The sequence below is a fragment of the Natator depressus genome, chromosome 3 (genome assembly GCF_965152275.1).
Source record: "Natator depressus isolate rNatDep1 chromosome 3, rNatDep2.hap1, whole genome shotgun sequence".
NCBI lineage: Eukaryota > Metazoa > Chordata > Testudines > Cheloniidae > Natator > Natator depressus.
In genome coordinates, this window is record NC_134236.1 from 157,723,458 (window position 1) to 157,743,496 (window position 20,039).

At 44.4% G+C, this 20,039-nt stretch overlaps 1 protein-coding gene across 2 annotated transcripts in view; it reads right to left on the bottom strand.

Annotated features, from left to right (window-relative positions):
• Window positions 1–20,039, bottom strand: part of XDH (xanthine dehydrogenase) — a 73,771-nt gene that overhangs the window by 2,701 nt on the left and 51,031 nt on the right. For both annotated transcript variants that reach the window (XM_074949154.1, XM_074949153.1), the window contains 11 exons: window positions 18,192–18,383; window positions 17,120–17,265; window positions 13,916–13,997; window positions 13,125–13,220; window positions 11,491–11,619; window positions 10,411–10,485; window positions 8,878–8,930; window positions 7,433–7,547; window positions 6,656–6,721; window positions 3,328–3,516; window positions 2,104–2,271 (listed from right to left, as the gene is read on the bottom strand). In XM_074949154.1, the coding sequence (XP_074805255.1) occupies window positions 2,104–2,271; window positions 3,328–3,516; window positions 6,656–6,721; window positions 7,433–7,547; window positions 8,878–8,930; window positions 10,411–10,485; window positions 11,491–11,619; window positions 13,125–13,220; window positions 13,916–13,997; window positions 17,120–17,265; window positions 18,192–18,383 (1,311 nt within the window). The remainder of the gene's footprint in view (window positions 1–2,103; window positions 2,272–3,327; window positions 3,517–6,655; window positions 6,722–7,432; window positions 7,548–8,877; window positions 8,931–10,410; window positions 10,486–11,490; window positions 11,620–13,124; window positions 13,221–13,915; window positions 13,998–17,119; window positions 17,266–18,191; window positions 18,384–20,039) is intronic.

Sequence of the window (20,039 nt, forward strand, 5' to 3'; positions counted from 1 at the left end):
TCAGAAGACTGGAGAGGTCATGATATTCAGTGATGGTCATCAAAGCAGAAAGCACAAAGACAGGCCTTAGCGGTACTCCTCCTTTCCAGTATGGAGACCAACAATGTTAACGATAGACTGGCTAGATGCATTAATGTTTGGGAGGCAGTCAGAAATAAGGGTGAGGAGCACCATGGAGATGCCAATGAATCATTTAATCTATGCCTTTGCATTACAGTAAGATGGAGTCCCTGGTAGTTGCCCTATTCGCATTGGTTAATAGAGCCTGGGAGCAAGCTAAAGTTGAGACACTGTTGCAACTTGTTCTATCCTGAACCTGCATTTTATTAATTAGATCAGAGAGAGAGCTGTTTAGAGAGATGGCTTCTAAGTATGTTAGATTGCTGTTTTGAGCTCTGTTACTCTGAGGAAACTTTCTCTCTGTTTAATAACAGCAGTGTATTCTTCTGAGAAGGAAATCCAAGTGGCTGCTTTATGATTCTTCAGTATAAAGTAAGAATTTCTTCTCAACCATATAATGCAGATAAATAGAAGGAAGAGTTATGGGAGCCTTTCCCCCAGTCTCCAGGTTCAGCTCATGCAATATGGTCTAACAACAAGATTATTCAATTAGAGAGATCAGATGGATGAGGTAATATCTTTTACTGGACCAGCTTCTGTCGGTAAGAGACTAGCTTTTGAGCCACACAGAGCTCTTCTTCCGGTCTGAGAAAGGTAATCCCAGGGTCACAGCAAAATGAAAGATGGAAAAGATAGTTCAGCATAAGTAGTTAGCGCACATTGTAAAAGGGACCATTCAAGGTAGAGTGGCCCGTTAACACCTCTGCAGTCATAGGACAAAAATGGGTTAATGGGTTACAGATCCTTGAAATGAGGCATAAATCCAGTGTCTCTGTTCAATCCATGATTACAGTAGTTTCTCACTAACAGAAGTCGGTCCAATAAAAGATATTACCGGACCCACATTGGCTCTCTAATATCCTGGGACCAACACGGCTACAGCTACACTGCATACAAGATTCTTCAATACCCTCTGTATCTTGTGCTCAATGCTGAGCTTTTACTTAACAGGAAATCCAAACCCTGGTATGAAAGATTGCATGTATACATTACACACTTTAAAATTGGACTGCTCGTCTTATCATTACTTTAAATTAAAAACTAAAATATTTCTAAAAATCTAATTTATTTTTAACTGTTTATGCTGTATATTTTTCACACTTCACTCAGTACAGATGGTGTGCAGTGTAGTTGTAGCTGTGTTGGTCCCAGGGGATTGGAGAGCAAGGTGGATGGGGTAATATCTTTTATTAGACCAACTTCTGTTGGAGAGAGAGAGAGAGAGACACAAGCTTTCGAGCCCTATAGAACTGAGGAAGAGCTGTGTGCGTCTCAAAAGTTTGTCTCTCTCAATCACCAACAAAACCTGGCCCAATACAAGGTATTACCTCACCCACCTTGTCTCATGTATAGACTGGTCAGTTTCACTTCCTGCTTAAAGCCAGGGTCAATACTGAGCTCTGTTGCACTTGGGGTGACCAGATAGCAAGTGTAAAAAAATCGGGGCAGGGAGTGGGGGGTAATAGGTGCCTATATAAGAAAAAGCCCCCCAAATCGGGACTGTCCCTAAAAAAAATCGGGACATCTGGTCACCCTAGTTGCACTAACACTGATGTAGGGGTTGGGTTTCCAGGACAGCGGAAAAATGTGTACATTAAGGAGATAAAACCTGCATTCATTGACAAGGCTTCTGTCCATACTAAATTTTGCAACGTCTGTTCCCTGCCATGAAATTTTATTTTGTGGGTGAAGGGTATCCTGAATTAGGCTGATAATGTCCCTTTAACATACTAAAGTCACAATACCGCATTGTATAGAGGCCCTTCTTTGGAAGCTCTCCATAAGCAGCTAATGTTTGGATTTGCATCTCTCTTTCAGTAGCATCAAACCATTGAACAATAGAAAGCTGCTATCTCTATTAAATGTCCTAATCTGATCACATGATCTGCCCCACAAAATGACTCATCTACCACCTGGGACGGGATGGTGTTGTTGAATTGGATCGTGGAACATTATGAAGCCGAGAGAGCCTAAATACTGTACCAATTTGGTGAACATGTCAATGCAGGCATTGCGGATCCTCTCCGGGGTGGCAGGGCTGTCTAGTCTGAATGGCCCTTTCAGGCCAGATTCTGCCCTTGCAGCGAAGATGGCATCTTTAATGGCATAAAACACAGAGGCAGACAGGAACAGGGGAGGCTCACCCACAGCCTGGACAGATAGAACACAAGAGAGAATCAGACTGACCCCAAACAGACTCCTCCTAGTCTGGATTGGGGGACCATTGGAGGGAGAGGAGGAGCAGAAGCTAGCAGAGGTCATTAGCTGTTCATCTTACTCTTGACTTCCTTCTTTTGTAGGGTTTCGACCTTCTTTCCTGCTAACAGCATGAGTACATGATCATAATAAACATTAATAGACAAAAATAGCCTTACTGATTTGCAAGCACATTTTCCTGGGGCCAGGGAAAAGGAGATGAATTGGGAGACAGACAAGGTAAAAACAAATATCTAGATAATGATGTTCTGAGGTCTCTTTATGTGCCCCCTTGAGCTGAAAGTAAACTGGACACTCTTTGAGCCTGTGCTAGGGTCGTATGTCAAGCTGCATACTGCTCAGTCCTAGCAATATGACCAGCTAAAGAGAACAGAGACGATCTGCAATGGCAACAGCTGAAAAACATTTACAGTACATTATTAACCCCTTATGGTGAGGGACCCTGCAACCCCAAAGGAAAAACAGCACTCTGCAACCAATGGGGAAAAAGATAATGGAATTACAACAAATCTGTGGGAGTAACTCTTTTGTAAATCTGTAGCTTCACAGCAGTTTCTATGCTGCATACCACAATTGCTCAGAGCTTTCAGAGTAACAGAAGGCATAGAATTCAGAAAACCTGCTCTGAAAGCACAGGCTACTTGAGCTAAAGAAGAATCTTTATTAGTGTTAACAGTATAGGGTTTAGGACACAGGTGAGCAGTTCAGACTCTCTCCAGTACAGGGCAGCGGTGATACTGCATTAGCCATTTCACCATTAAATCTTTTAATATGGGTATTATCGTTCATATTAACGATTACTGGTAGAAGGAATGCTAACAAACTGATTATAAAACGAACAGCTAATCAAAATGCTCTGATCTCTTCAAAGCCAGATACATCATTAACCTCCTCATTACTGTAAATGTGGTCTCTTTGCACAACACTTATCAAATACAGCTTCCATGGAAATAAGGATTAGTAGACGGCATGTGGATGCCAGGAGGATACCTTGGATGAATAAATCGCTTTGCTGTTTGGACAGTCCCGGAGAAGAGAGACATAGAATTCTGTTGGGATGTCTCCAAACGCTGGGATCTTGTACATTCCAGGCCCTCGGGTATACAAGTCTCCTTCAGGGGAATACCGCAACTCCTCCAGGGTAAAGAGCCCAAGGCCTTGGATAAATCCTCCCTCTACCTACAGAAGAAAGAAAGACTAGGTCACATTCTTCTTTGTGCTCCTTCACACAAAAAAGCAATGACCATTCCAAATGGCACGGTCCTGGCCAAATTCCCACATGGATAATTACATTCTGTGTCCTTACATTCCACTTGCATTTTTAATTGGATATGGTATTCTCCTTCTGTCCCTGCCCTATATTTGCTGTGTACTGTTGCTGTGCCCCACCCAAGAAGTGGCTGCATTTCAGTGGTGGGTGGAGCAATTCCTCTATATCACAAACTGATATATGTAAAGTGATTTGGAATCTTTTTTGATAAAAAATACTATATGCAGTAAATGTAAGATACCATGTTTCTTATGCAGTAAATAAAAATCAAGACCCATAAATGGCAAGCTAGTGATTTCTTCCTAGAAGCTGTTATTGCAGGCCTTTAGCCCTTTAGTGAATCCAATGGTAATTCAAAGATTTAGTGCAAACAAAGCCATCTGAGAAGCTGAAGGTGACAAAAGATTTCTCTGAAAACAAGTTTTACTCATTTTATGTATTTCAAAATAAAACCTCCCACTTGCTACACACTGCATATTCCTGCATCATCAGCACAAGCAGAGATACTTGTACATATTTGCCCATTTCTCTGGGTAACTCTGTGGTGGTTTGCACACAGTAGCAATCAGGTAGGGTGGAAGACACTCAGCCATTGCTTAGACACTATAATGATGGGAGCTGTAGAATAAACGATAGTAGATTGGGTCGCTAGAGGGCAAATTTTTCACAAGCATCTAAGTCTCATTGAAAGTCAATGGGACTTAGGTACTTTTGGAAAAATTTGTCCAGAGAATAGAGAGATGAGATAGCAAATACCCTAGAAGAACAAAAGGAAAAGGAGGACTTGTGGCACCTTAGAAACTAACAAATTTATTTGAGCATAAGCTTTCGTGAGCTACAGCTCACTTCATCGGATGCATCCACTGCATGCATCCGATGAAGTGAGCTGTAGCTCACGAAAGCTTATGCTCAAATAAATTGGTTAGTCTCTAAGGTGCCACAAGTCCTCCTTTTCTTTTTGCGGATACAGACTAACACGGCTGCTACTCTGAAACCTGTCATTCTAGAAGAACAGGCTCTGAATGCAAAAGGGTAATCATAAATTCACAACTCATTCCAAAGAAAAGGTCAGAAGAGGAGAAAAAAGAGCTTCTTGTAAATACAATAGAACTGTCTTTTAGGGGCAATTCCCACTCTCTGTGCCAACCCCAAATACCAGTACATGGAGATTTGATGCAGGGGTGTAATAATCTCTGCATGTCTTGTGCTCCCTTCTTCCCAAAGGCTGCATATATTTGTGGATCGATCAGCCATGTCTCCTGGCCATCTATCACCTGTCCCCTAGCCTGTGCTACCCCCAAATCCTCCTTGTGTGGCAGTACAGAAGGAGGCCCCTTGGAGCAGGCTTCAGTTATCCTGCCCCCTTCTTATGCATTCAGGGCCCGGCATGACTGTGGAGACAGTAAGTAGGATTTTCCCCACTGGGATTTTTGTTCCACAGACAGACTTCACTCTAAGTAGAGATTTCATTCTAACCGGGATAGCAACCTGTACCTCGTGATGCACTGGGATCACTTGAGACTTTCATCCAACTTCATTATAAATGGAGTTTCACTCTATCCCAGTCCACTATTACTGGGAGAATACCATTGCATTCAGTAGCGCAGTGTGTGCAAACTTCCGCAGCTCCTGGCCTCTGGTGGTGGGGGTACCTCTCAGCTCAGAACCGTGGGGGAGAGGGGAACCCTAGCTCACCAAGCTCCCAGAGCTCTCAGCCAGGCCCTCGCAGCAAACTTCCAGTCATTCAGCCTCCAGAATAAGTAGTAGTAAAAGATGGACAGGTCACGGGAAATAAAGAAAAATTCATGGAAGCCTTCTCTGACTTCTACTAAAAAATGAGGAGCTGCTAGGCAGCAGCAGGGGCCTGGCTGAGAGCTCTGAAAGCTTGGTGAGCTAGGGTTCCCCTCTCTGGCACAGTTCTGAGCTGAGAGGTACCCCCACCACCAGAGGCTGGGAGCTGCGGGGTCCCTCTCACCCACAGCTGCTTGGAACCCCCGGCACCTGTGGCAGCAAGGAGCTCCGGGGGTCCCCCGCCTCCTGCAACAGCCAGGAGCTGCATGGTGCCCCCTGCTACCCATGGAGGCCACGAGCTCCAGGGTCCCCCACCACCTGGGAGCTCTGGGGGTCCCCTACCGGGACCGGCAGCTGCAGAGTATGCCACTGCCCATGGCAGCTGGGAGCTGCAGGGTACCCACACCACCTCGGAGCCAGGGGGCTCCGCTGCCTTGGGTGGCGGGGGTACCCTGCAGCTCCTGACCGCCCTGGGCAGTGATGGGACTCTGCAGCTCCCAGCCACCTGCGGGCTGAATTCATGGAGCTCTTCAGAAGTCCCAGATTTCATGACTTCCACGAACTCCATGATAAAATCCTAGCCTTACGCATAACTGCTAGTTACTGAAAAGTGTTACTGTGTGTTTGTTCCTGTACAAAAGACAGAGGAAAACACGGTCCCTGCCCAGGGAGCTCACAAGCTAAACTATTAATGTAGGCTTTAATACATCTCCCAGCACCACTTAGGTACCTGAGCACCTTGGGCACTCATCCTGCAATCCTTACCAATGTAAGTACTCTTTACTCACACAAAACACTCCCATTAACCTTGACTGGACTACACACTGGGGTAAAAGCTGCAGGATTGGGGCTTAAATTAGCCATCATACATTGCAGACACAAAACATGCCAGATGAGGATCCAATCTTAAAGCAGTGCAAATCTTCTCTCCCCCCAAACTCTTTGCTTTCTCTGAATTCATTCCTTACTTGGGCTGAGGTACAGAAAAAACATCAGTGTGGTGATAACTGAAGGCCACATAGGAGCCTTAATAAACAATACCAAACAAGAGGATATCTCCCCGCGCCCAACCCTGTGTCTATTCGGTTATTTCTCATCAGCCAGCCCAATATGCTTCTCTGTTTAAGAACTGCAGTGCTTATATTTGCAAAGATACGGGCCATAGAGAAGAAAAGGAGAGGTGGTCTAAAGTGGCCCACAGCAGCATAATTTCCTGACCAAACAAAATGTCGTTGAATTGGTGATAGTAATGCTTACCTGTCCTATATCTATGGCTGGGTTCAGGCTGGTGCCAACATCCATTACTATGTCTGTGCGAAGGTTCTGAAAGTTACCAGAAGTAAAGAATAAATAAGCACAGAGAATAACTGAAATTGGGCCACTGTGACTTTATACTTCTTAGTTAATATATCCAATACTATCCACATTTTGGCCAGCATTCCTGTTTTCACACATATATATGTATGGTATATAAGGACTTCTCACTCCCCATGGGTCATATATTTAACAAAGCTGATTGTTGTCTTTAAACTTAATATTGAGCCTGAAACCAAATTCAGCCCTGGGGTAACTCAAATGAAGGCAATCAATTTTTCTCAGAGATCTGTTTGACCCATTATCCAGGTTGCCGGTGATCAGTGCTTTTTATCGGAACATAACAAATGAAATCAATGTCATGTCCAGGCAAGCATTTTTTAATAAAAATTTCCCAGCCCTACTTTTAATGAGTAACTCAATTCTCTAATCTTTTACTGCTGCTTTGTGCTTACATAGTGCTGGCACCTTTGATTTAACAACCTCAAACGGTTTTGCAAGGCTCATAATACGCTTGTTAGGTACATAATTATTAATATATTATACCAGCTTTACATATGGTTACATTAAGGAACAGAAAAGCTAAGAAATTTGCTCTGGGCCATAGTGAGTCAATGGCATAGCTGGAAAGAGATTAACTCCCAGTCTTTGATCTAACCACTAGACAATGCTTTCTTCACCTTAACTACAGAGGGTTTTTTAATCATCTACCCCACTCACCTTGTGGTCACCTGTCAGGCAGTCTATCTCAACCTCGGAGCAAGCAACCCCATAAGAGAAGTAGTTGAAAGGATTTCCTTCATTTTTCTCATAGTCATACCAAAGGTCAGGAATTCTTAACAGAAAGAAAACAAAACATGTCTGATTGCATTCATAAGATTTTCTTATACTTCATCCATTCTTCCTCTGTGTAGACTAGATACGCAGAAAGTAAAAAAATAAAGAAATCCAAGGCTATCTTGCACTTGATAAACGTAGTAAGACTCCTTGAAGAATTTTTATCCATCTTAACTAATCTATCACTTGTTTCTCTGGAACATAAACATTTATAATGTCCATATACAGTCCCAATCCCAGGAGTCCAATATTAAATACTTTATGCAAGGCATAAAATTGTGCATGTCCCAGAACTAGTTAAATTCTGTGCTGACGTGAAATGGAGCCAGAGAGTAAGACTGAGTTATGGAGCGATTCATTTTTTTGAAGTAGTTCACAGCAAATCCTGTGTTACGCAGTTGAGACTGTTTATGTAAATACTGGTGTTCTGTTAAACACCAACGAAGCCACTTGGCTCAGAGACAAATGCATTTCAAAGATGCAGTGGAAACTGGCTCACATCATACATTCCAGTCCCATAGTATCTATTCTCAATATCCAGTTTAATGTTTTGTGATGAGTCCTATGCCTTTTATAATGATGGCGTTGGGTTTGCCTCTGACAGTAAGGCTGATTGATGGGAGAAATGTTTCATTTTAGAGCTTCACAAGAACCAGCATAAAAAAGAAAAAGCGTGAGAATGAAATTGAAAACAATGGAATCAGCTCATGTACTGGAGGCCAGAATGTGGCTTTATTTAATTGACTGCCTCTAATACCATTCTGAAAGCAACGATGATCCCTTTGGAGGTTTTCCTAAGGGGCAAATCGTGACCCCTTCTCCACTGGGGATGGAAAACCTAAAAGGCAGTGACAAATCAGGCAGTTCTAATCTTAAGGAAAGGCAGAAAGCTGGGAGCCAAGTGCCATGCAGACCCCGGGGTCAGATTCACTTACATCTCTTTAAATCTGAACTAACTCCACTGAAGTCAGAGTTACTCCAGGTTTACAGTAGTGAAAATGAGATCTGAATGTGGCCCCACACTTGTCTCAGAGCTGTGCTCCACCAATGACTCATCTTCCCTAGCTCAGGAGCATGTTTGAGAGTAGAGGTGTGGCTGATGGATGGGCTGCTGCAAGCATCCCTCAGCTGACTCTCGCCATGTAGGCCAGGGCATGCAGCTGCTGAGATGGCTACTGCAGCCTTCACCAGCCATAATAGCTGTAGAACAGCTTCATGGCCCGAGAGGAGAGTAATTATCCACCCAGTAATCACCCTGCAACGCTCCTGCACACAGACTATGTAACTAGGCAAAAATATTACTGCACTACCCCAGCTTTAATACTCACCTATAAAATCCTGTGGCTGACAGACTAACACAGTTAACGTAGGCTTCTCCCACCTGATAAAATAAGCAGGTTTTTTAAAAGTTAGTATTATTAAACTAATTCTTGTACAATAACCTTCTGAGAATGCATCCTGAGGAAGCCCGTGGCCACATACTCAATAGGAGATGACATTCACAGTAGAGCGGAGTGAATAATTGATTTTTTGGGAGCCAAACATCTTGCAATTTCTTGATTTTCTCATCTTCCTTGAAAGGTCTGCACCATAGTAAAAATATCCTCAAGCACAGGAGACTTGGAACTTGGAATCTGGCTGGGAGATTAACACACAGAGGTATTTCAATTTGAGTAGTCCTTGACAATACAATGCAAGGTGTGCCCACTCTTCAGATGTTGGAGTAAGGGAACTCTTGTCCCCACTGAGGATGGTTGAAAAGTGTCCTGGAAGTTTCTTACAGAGAAGTCTTCTTTTTTTCCACAGAAACACTTTGCTGTGAGCAGAGATTTCATCCTCATCAGGATTGCAATCTGACCATTGAGATACAATGGAACCATTTGGGATTTTTCTCTTAACTTCATTAGAGATTAGACTTCAGTATGCCCAAATTAGTTATAAGCAGGTTCCTGTGTGGGAAATCTCCCTTGTAAAACCACAAATGGAAGCTAGATGTCACCCCCTTTGGAGTTCACCCCTCTCCAGTATCCTTTTCCTCCCAAGCTAAGTTGCTGCACTGTCTATCCTAGAGCCTCCTGGAACTTTTCCTACAGGATGAGCAGGGATGGCAGATTTGTCTACATGTTTGATTTACCAACAAAATAATTCTCTGAACAGCCCACATCTAACCTGTACCAGGTACACCTCTACCCCAATATAACGCGGTCCTCGGGAGCCAAAAAATTCTAACCGCATTATAGGTGAAACCGCGTTATATCAAACTTGCTTTGGCCTTGAGCATTTCCATTATGAATAGTTACTTCCTGCCCTCTAACTGACCCCTCAGAACCCCCGACCCATCCAACCCTTCTGCTTCTTGTCCCCTGACTACCCCCTCCAGAGACCCCCCTGCCCCTAACCACCCCTTCCAAGACCCCACCCCCTATCTAAGCCCCCTGCTCCTTGTCCCCTTACCGCCCTCTCAAGAGACCCCCCCCGTCCCTCATCACCCCTAGGACTCTACCCCCTACCCAACCCCCCTGCTCCTTGTCCCCTGACTGACCCGATCCCATCCACATCCCCACCCCCTGACAGGCTCCCCGGGACTCCCACGCCCTATCCAATGCCCCCATTCCCCGCCCCTAGGACCTCCGAACCATCCAAACCCCCCTGCTCCCTGTCCCCTGACCACCCCCCAAGACCCTCTGCCCTTATCCAACCCCTTGGCCCCGGCCTGGTACCCTTAACAGGCCACTCAGAGCAGCGTGTCAGACCCAGACACGCTGATCTGCCGGAGCGCACAGCCCCGCCCTTCAGAACACTGCTTTACCGCGTTATATCGGGTTGCATTATATCAGGGTAGAGGTGTGTAAACAACTTACCCAGTCCTTCCAGGATCCTTTGGGGTTTGAACGTTTGAATGGTTTTAGCCTTTCTAAAATAGTCTCACATGCTCTCTAACAAAACAAAACAAAATAAAGAGCACTTTTTAAAGTAGGCCTTGAAAATATGCGTTTATTACACAATCATTCACAGTTACCCTCTGCCTAAATCAATGTTGTCCTTAGGACACTGACATATCATTAAATGGACAAGGTTCAGTAACTGGAAGAGCTGATCATAAAGGCGTAGTTTGATTGGGAAATAAAAGGATTCTAAAGCTGATTGGTAAAGGGAGATCCCAGTGATGGCTCATAGCCAAGCCAGTTCTAAGTGTGGGAAAGCAGGGTGGCCGCCCGGAGCACAGACTTGCAGGGGGCACTGTACTGCAGTGGCCTGCCATTTTGGCTCAGCTGTGATTGGTTGGTGGTGCTTTTGTTTTGTTTTTTGGCTCAGCCACTGTGGGCAGGGGTGCCAAAAATGTTTTCCATCCTGGCAGGCAAAATGGCTAAGGCCACTCCTGGTATAGGGTCTTGTGAGTCATGACACACACTATTGGATGGATTCTAGTTTATAAAGAAAACTTTGCCTATTTTAACTCCTTCCAGGCCACCTGAAAATATCTAGCAAGGCGAGCTTGTAGCAACATGGAAATAATTCACCATGCCTTCGTGCAATTCCCTGTCCTGTGCAGCATGCCTGTAGATTTGATGCCAATTCCATGTAGTCCCCAACCCATCTACATATTATACTTAACAGTGTACCATGCTTGCATTTAATACAACAGACATTACTAGGAAGCTATTAATTTAAATGGCTGCCTTTCTTCAATTTACTAATTGGCAATGGACTGAACATGAGAGTTTCATAAAAACCTTGAAATAAATATGGTCATTCATTAGCTGTGGCATCCTAATAATTGTGGCCATCACAAGGAAGTATGAGGTATCAAGTGCTTATTATTTCCTTTTCAAGGACACTGGGCATCCCATATCTTTTTAAAGAAACATGTAGACAGCATGTTTTTCTGTTCTGGAGCCCTAGCCTATCAGATAGAGGTTTGAGTTACGCAATTGCCTTACAAGGACAGCCATCCCATTAAGGTCTGTGCTGACAGAAGCAGCTGTTGCAGAGGTATTTGGGACCGTGTTAGTGCTGGTCTCACTGAGGTGAATGCTGGTGGTGGGGATTCCCAGAGTTCTGCTGGCAACCTGCAGAGCAACAAAAAAATGACTGTTTGGTGTACATATTTGTGAGGCATGCCATTCCCTATCCACAATATCCATGCGGCAACCTTCTCTTCTCTCCCATCCCAAGTTTCACCTCTTTTGGTTATTTGGTGTTAGCTCTAGGTTTGTCATGGTCAAGCATGAGAACTTGTGTGTTTGTCAAATGTCCTTACAACCATTTCATTATTCAGACTTTTTTTTTTGCCAGCCCAAGATTCAACAACTGTAGAAGATAGAGAGGAAAAAGTTCCAGTACATCACACAATCCATCTTCTTGCCAATGTAAGAAGTTGTGTCACATCTAGCTTTAAATGCCTCCAAACAATCGGGGCATATGCTACTTGTACATATAAAATATGGAACAATATATGCAGCAAGTGCCCTTTAATTGCTATAACATTTATTGCAGTTATTGTTTCTGTAACCTTCCAGAATTTAAGTCCATCCTGGGTATGGGCACTCCTGAGCTCTTACTGAAATTTTCCATTGGCACTGCAAATTTCAAACTCAAAAACATTACAATCTACTTGTCACTCTAACTGTTTAAATGAGCCATTGTGCAAAAGCTTCCAGTTATCAGAAGATGATGCTTGCTGCAGTACTGACCTGCATAAACAGGTCACAATGACTTCCAGATAACTGGCTTTATATATGTCATATAGCATCACAGACCAGGTTATGGGAAATCCTGGTGAGAAGGAGGGATGGAAGAGCCCGGAAGTTTGGGGTAAAAAGTTTCTAAACATCTCTCTCTTTGACATGAAATAAAACCTTAACATGTTCTACGAGTCTTAGGGTGAAATCTTGGCTCCATTGAAGTCAGTGAAAGTTTTGCCATTGACTTCAATGGAGAGAGGATTTCACCCACAGAATTCTAGACCCCATTAAGTTCTAAAATGTTCTGAATTATGGGTTTCAGATTCTCGCATCTCTAGCAAAGCCTTTTAAAAAAAATTAAGCCAGATTCTGATCTTGCTTATCCCAGTGTAAATCGAGAGTAACTCCATCAACATCAGTGGAATTCCTCCAAATTCACATGGCCGTGAAATCAACATCTATCTTTATTATAAGTTTTAACAAGATATGTCAAATACAAAAGACAAAGAGAAATATTAGTTTAAATATAATGTGAAAATTACAGTTTTATAGGATCAGAAAGAAAAGACGTAGCTTCTTCTGGCAATAAAGAGTACAGCCTTATTAATAGTGCATAGTCTGCACGGCTACATTAAACTGAACATATTAGTGTAAACCAGTATGAATAGATAATGCAGATTATAATCTTCACTTCCTATTACACCATCATTTTAGAAATCTAGCACTGGTGCTGATGCAACGAGGGTGATTATTACAGTTTAGGACCCTATATAAACCTACGAGCCATTACAGCAGCTCCCTTACTGCCTGTTGAAAAGAATATTAGGGAAGTGAGATTGGAATTTATTTTAAAAAAGGTCTCATGCTGATGTGTCTAAACTCATCATTACCTGGATCATCTTGGTATGAAGTCCTTGACCCATCTCAGTCCCACCATGTGTAAGCAGCACTGAACCATCTGTATACACGTGTACCAGAGCCCCAGCCTACAACAGGGATTATTAAAAAGATAGAGGGTCACCAATTAAGCTAGTAAATTACCTGGCAGATTTCAGTTCCAGGGCACACAAATAAAAGCAGACTTTGGGACTAGCCTAAAGAGGCAAATCTGGTATAGAAGCTATCAGAGACAAACTCAGGGGATCATGCTCCTCTTTGTATAACTCTCTGAGGCCAACAGTATTCATGCTCATAATGAATTTGGCCCATGATCATCGGTATAACTAGGCTCAAATTACAGAATAAAAAAACATCAGCCACAGTTTTCAGCTATGGGAGCTGGATAAGCCAATCTGAACCTGCTGTTAGTTGCTTGTGAAACAGAGAAGCATTCTCTCATCCAAACCTAACAGTGTCACCCAAAACCCAGCTAGCCCAAGATATGTATGGACAATAATGATTACTGAATTTCAACAAAGCCAGCATACTTCATACTGCTATTATTTTTGATGAGATTGGGGGTGGAGGGGCATGAAACTGGGCTGTGTCATGGGGTCTTCTCGATATATGTAAACCAGTAACTGTGGCATATAATGTCTGCATTGGTTTTGAAAGATGCATGTCATTTCTCCACTGGGGACTTTCAGAGAAGGACTAAACCATTTTGATACACAAGGAGAACCTGGACTGGTGAGCATAACATCTAGTTAATCTCCCGCAAAGATTAATGAGACTTGCAGACCTGATTCAAAAAGGAAAGAGTGAAGCTGATCCCAAACTTTGTAGGAATAATGGCTATTCCCCTCTTCTTCCAGCGATTCTGTCTGGAAGAACAAAGCACCGTTAGTACTCCTTCAGCTCTCAGTCAGGCATTCATCCTAAATAGGACACTGTGCTTTCCTCTAATTCAGTAAAGACAAGTGCAAACTACTACACTTAGGAAGGAAAAAAATCAAACAACTACAAAATGGGAAATAACTGGTGTGGCAATAGTATTGCTGAAAAGGCTCTGGGGGTTATAGTGGATCACAAATTTAATATGAGTCAACATTGTGATGCAATTGGGAAAAAGGCTGATATTCTGGGATGCATTAACAGGACTGTCATACATAAGGTTGCTAGGCATCCGGTTTTGAACCAGAACACCCCGTCAAAAAAGGATCCTGGTGGCTCCAGTCAGCACCGCTGACCAGCCCATTAAATGTCTGGTCAGCGATGCAGGAGGGCTAAGGCAGGCTCCCTGCCTGTCCTGGTTCTGCACAGCTCCCAGAAGTGGCTGGCATATCTCTGAGGCCCCTAGGCGGAGGGGTGATCAGGGAAGCTCCGTGCGCTGCCCCCACCCCCGGTGCCAGCTCCACAGCTCCTACTGGTCAGGAACTGCAGCCAATGGGAGCTGCAGGGGTGGCACTTGCTGGTGCGTGTGGAGCCAGAGCAGACAGGGAGCCGCCTTAGCTCTGCTGCACCACTGACTGGGAGCTGCCTGAGGTAAGCACCACCTGGCTGGAGCCTGTGCCCCGATCCCCCTCCCGCACCCCAACCCCCTGCCCCAGCCCTGCATCCCCTCCCATGCGCTAACTCCCTCCCACATCCCAACCCCCTTCCCCAGCCCTGAGCCCCCTCATCCATGGCCCTACCCCAGAGCCCACACCCCCAGACAGAGCCCTCACCCCATCCTGCACCCCAACTCCCTGCCCCAGCCCAGTGAAAGTGAGTGAGGGTGGGGGAGAGCGAGTGACAGCAGGAGGGGGGGAATGGAGTGAATGGGGGTGCAGCCTCTGAGAAGGGACAGGGCAGGGCCTCTGAGAAGGGGCAGGGTGTTCGGGTTTGTGCAATTCGAAAGTTGGCAACATAAATCGTACTTAAGTCACAGGAGCTTATTGTCCCATTTTAGGCAGCACTGGTGAGGCCTCATCCTAGAGTATTATGTCCAGTTTGGGACACCACACTAAGAAAGATGTCGGCAAATTGGAGAGAGTCCAGAGGACAGCTACAAAAATATTAAGAGATTTCAAAAACGTGACGTGTGAGGAAAGGCTGAAAGAATTGGGCATGTTTAGCTTAAAGATGAGAAGGCTGAGGGGGGACCTCATAACTGTCTTCAAATATGTAAAAGGCAGTTTATAAAGAGAACAATGACCAACTGTTCTCCATGTTCACCAAGGGCAGGACAAAAAACAATCTGCTTAATTTGCAGTGAGGGAGATTTAGTTTAGATCAGCAGTTCTCAAACTATGGGGCGGGTCTCCCAAGGGAGGCACAGGAATGTGTCAAAGGAGGCACAAGCTGTGTGTTTGTTTAAACAAAGCAGAGGTCTAGCTGTCAGCCCTGGGTGGCTGGGACTCATGCTGAAGGGCCATGCACACCCGGGAGGTGGGGATAAAGGGGACAGCCGGAGCTCCCCCACCCGGGCTTGAGCTCTCCTTCCCACACCCCCAATCCCACACCAGGAGGCAGTCCAGGCTTAGGGTCAGGCTCTCTTTCCCCTCCCCTTCCCACACTAGGAGGCAGCAGGGCTCTGGCTGTCAGCCCCAGGGTGGCAGCAGCAGTGCAGAAGTAAGGGTGGCGATGGGGTGCTAAGTCTGCTATGAAAAGTGATGACAAATATCACTTTTTGCATTGCTTCCCTTACTTCTGCACCCTTACTTCTAAGTCTGCTGTGAAAAGGATATTGACAGATCTATATTGCCACCCTTACTTCTACACTGCTGCAGGCGTGGAGCAGCCATCAGAGCTGATTACCCAGCCAGCAGCCCCTGCTCTCCACTCTGCCTTTAGAGCTGGGTAGCTGTATATGTCCTTGGAGGGGCAGGGCACATAAATGACTACAGACACAAAGAAGGGGGGAGCTGATCAACTAAGATTGAGAACCATTGGTTTAGATATTAGGAAAAGCTTTCTAACTCTAAGGATAGTTAGGTACTGGAATAGATTACCTAGGGAGGTTGTGAAATCCCCGTCATGGGAGGTTTTTAAGAACAGGTTAGACAAACATCTGTCAGAGATACCCTACATATACTTAATCCAGCCTCAGTGCAGGGGGATAGGCTAGATGACCTCTCAAGGTCTGCTGTGACAATTGGTCTATAACTTTAGCTTGCTTATAAATTTACCATGGAAAGTAGGTCAAGTTATTTTCAAGATGGAATGTTACAAACAGATGCAAAAGAACCAGACAGAGACTAAATCAGTCCAAACAAAAAGCCACATTGATATAATCCAAGGGCTGTTGAAATTATGCTTGTTAAAAACAAATGATGTGGAGCTATAAGTTAATGAACCAAAATTGGTGTGTCAGATATTAGGCCTAATGGATGGACAAAATAATAAGGGGATGGGCTATTCCACCCATTACACCCCTTTTTGGATCCTTAAAGGAAAAGGCTTTGGTGGGGGGGGGAAAGAAAATACAGAAAGAGCAGATGTAGAGGAAGATCTGATGGAAGCTACTGAAGTGAGTTCCACCATCCTAGCTGCCACCCCCACTATCGCCTTCACCATCCTAATCATGAGGGATGTCCTGACCAGATCAGGCCAGAGAGAGAGAGCCAAACAACACCAAGGAAATTATTGTCTGCTTTGATGAGCATTTGGCAATGAATAAGCCAAATTAAGAAGGCAAAAAGGCAGCGTGAAACCCAGCAAAAAATTGCTTTTATGTGCAGCTGAAATACTATGCAAAGTATAGGTCTGATATACCCCTCCTCTACCTCCTTATCCCTACAAAAGTGTAAAGCATTAGGCCAAATTAATCCCTGGTGCAAGTCAATAGGATGACCTTGACCCACTATAGTACTAAGAGTCCTTCCCACAATGGGACTGAAGAGACTTCAAGAAAAGAAAAGGAAAAAAAAAGCCACATCTTTACCACATGACTTTGACTCTAAATCACCCAGGTTACCGATTGGACTTTACTGCCTGGTATCCCGGCAAAGAGTTAAACACCTACCTATTGAATTCATCAATGAGTTTCCTTCTGGCGTCATACTTAGAGTTCACTAGACACTCTTCCCAGCATCTCCGCAAAGTGAACCCTTCAAGCTTTTGGTTAAAATGGGTCAGGTCTCCTTCATTGTAAAGATTCAGCTTTCGCACCTTCTCAAAGAAACATTGATAGGGCCCATTAAGAATAATGAAATCAGTGTTTTAGTACAAGAGTTTTTAATTGAACAATATCAAGAACAAATTGGACTTTAGTTGTTCCTCCTCCTTTTCTGGCTCCACTGAACAATATGTTGAAAGTCCATGATTAGTTCATGAGAAAACCTGGTGACAAGAATTTAGAGTGGGATTTTCAAGAAAGTCTAAGTGTAACGGGGCTCCTGCCCCCACTGGGCTGAGAAAGTCAAACAGAGACATTGGTGCAGTGCTCACCTGGTGCCTTTATTTACAGGATGTGTTCCCACCACCTTTCCACCATACACATAGTCCCCCTCTTACAGTTCACCAGCAGGAGAGAGGGGCCAAGCTATCTCTGTCTGCTTCCCCTCACTGCCTTTCCTCTAGTGTAGCTTACAGCCTGTCCAGCTCCTCCCCTGGCTTCTTTCCCCTGGGGCTTTTATCCAGCCCCAGCCTGGTGAGTCAGCAGCTGTTCCAGCTTTCCCAATCCATGGCCAAGTGATCTAACCAGCTCCAATTCACCTCCCTTAATTGGAGCTGGAGTGACAGAGGGTTGGCTACGCAGTTTTCTGCTTAGCACCCTGTCACACGAAGGGATATAGGAACTCAAATTCCTTTTGGTGGGATTTGGGTACCTAATTACCTTAGGTCCCTTTGAAAATCTGAGCCTTAAAGCTGATGTTACAGAATGAGACACAACTGAAATGACAAAAGAAATTCAGGGATAATGATCCAGATCGCAATTTGGCCTATTGACTTCAACAGGCATAGAACTGAGACCCTGATTAGGACTGGCAAAAACAAACGGAGATTTCCTGTGCTTAATATCTAGCTGTAGTTGTGCGTCAAATTCCCAAGACTTAGCTAATATGCTGCACTGTACTGTTTCAATTGATTTGTACCTGCTCTGCTGGCAGACCACACGTCAGGATAACGTCACTCATCCAGCACTCAACAACCATCATTCCCTGGGGACCTCCAAAGCCACGGAAAGCTGTGTTGGAGGACAAGTTAGTCTTGCAAACTGTACCCACGCCTTTGATGTTGGGGATGTTGTAAGAGTTATCCATGTGAAACAAAGCTCTGTCCATAACCTGATGAAAAAGAATTACAAAACAGAGGACAGTGTGGGGGGCGAGAATCACTTATTAATGTAAATCCCATGTCAGATTTTACACGTCTTGCTAAAGCAGTGATGTGATGCAATAAGGTGGCAAGGGCTAATTTACAAAAGGAGGACTGCTTTCTGTATGAGTCCCTGGGATGCAAATCACCCCAAAGGAAGGCAGTGACGGAAGCAAGGCCAGGCTCCAACCCGTACTGCACTGGCACATGGAGTTGGCTGGCCCCAGAAGGAGGAGCTTGCTGCAGCTTCCCAAAGGACAGCGCAGCGTTGACACACACCCTGTGCTCCATGGAGCTCTAGGAGGCATTGTGACTCCTGAAACAAAGCCCTTCTGAAAGCTCCTCCTGGGTTGGTGCTGCTGCACATTGGTCCCTACTCTGGACTGCAGCTAAATGCTATAATCCAGCCCTTAAATAGGCACTAGTTGTGGGCCTGACTTTGCCACCCTTATGCAGGTTGAGTAGTATGTTACCACGCAAGTAGCCTTGCTGGCTTCAGTGTGAGTAAGGGAAGCAGAATCTGGGCCCGTGAGAGTGAGGATGACTACATGAGTAAGGTTTCAGAGTAGCAGCCGTGTTAGTCTGTATCTGCAAAAAGAACAGGAGGACTTGTGGCACCTTAGAGACTAACCAATTTATTTGAGCATAAACTTTCGTGAGTTACAGCTCACTTCATCGGATGCTTATGCTCAAATAAATTTGTTAGTTTCTAAGGTGCCACAAGTCCTCCTGTTCTTTTTACATGAGTAAGGGTGGTCGATGGGACTATACACAGTAGTGTTTGCAGGATCAGATCCCTTCCCTTCCTTCCTCGTTTTGTACAGCACCAAGCACACTGCCAGCACTAGGGTGAGGTTTTCAAAAGCTCTCAGCATAGATGCAACTCAGCTCCCACTCAAGTCCAGGGGAGTTCTACCATTGACTTCAACCGGAACAGCGTGAGGCCAATGCTAAGCACTTTTAAAAATCCCACCCTAACTTAATCATAAAAGACCCTTAATGGGCAATGAGCTAATCTCTGCGCTCCCATACAGCATGCCCACCCAGCTCAAGATGAGCGTAATGGGAGCAACTCCGATGTAATCCAAGGCAAAATGGGTCCCACATACAAAATGCAGGTCACTAAGAACCTAACTCCAAAATTGTGTTTAAAATGCTACTGCAGCTCTAAAGCTCCATTACTGTACATTTTTACATTTCGTACCATCTAATGTGTTTAAACTAAGTGTATAGAATGAGTGAATCTTTTTTGGCAATATGTTGTTTAACTATTTGTAATTATTGAACAGATAAAATCATGTCCAAATGTTAGTCCGTGGTTGCAGAGTGCTTTGAAAACAAAGCACCTATAAGCACTAAGTATTACTATCAATAGCAAATAAAGACATGCAATGGTCATTTATTTCATTTATCTAGTAACTATGACTTTAAGAACTACATTGCTATACTGATGATATAGCATCCATATTGCACTGTGCAACAAATCTACGGCCACCATTTGTGTTCATCTGTCTTATACAGTAAACTTTCCTGAAGTCTCTTGCAAAGTCTGAGTTCTTACAGACGTAGTGAGGATTGTGTACCATGTGCCATGACAGTCTCTGCTGGAGCTGGCTCAGTTATTG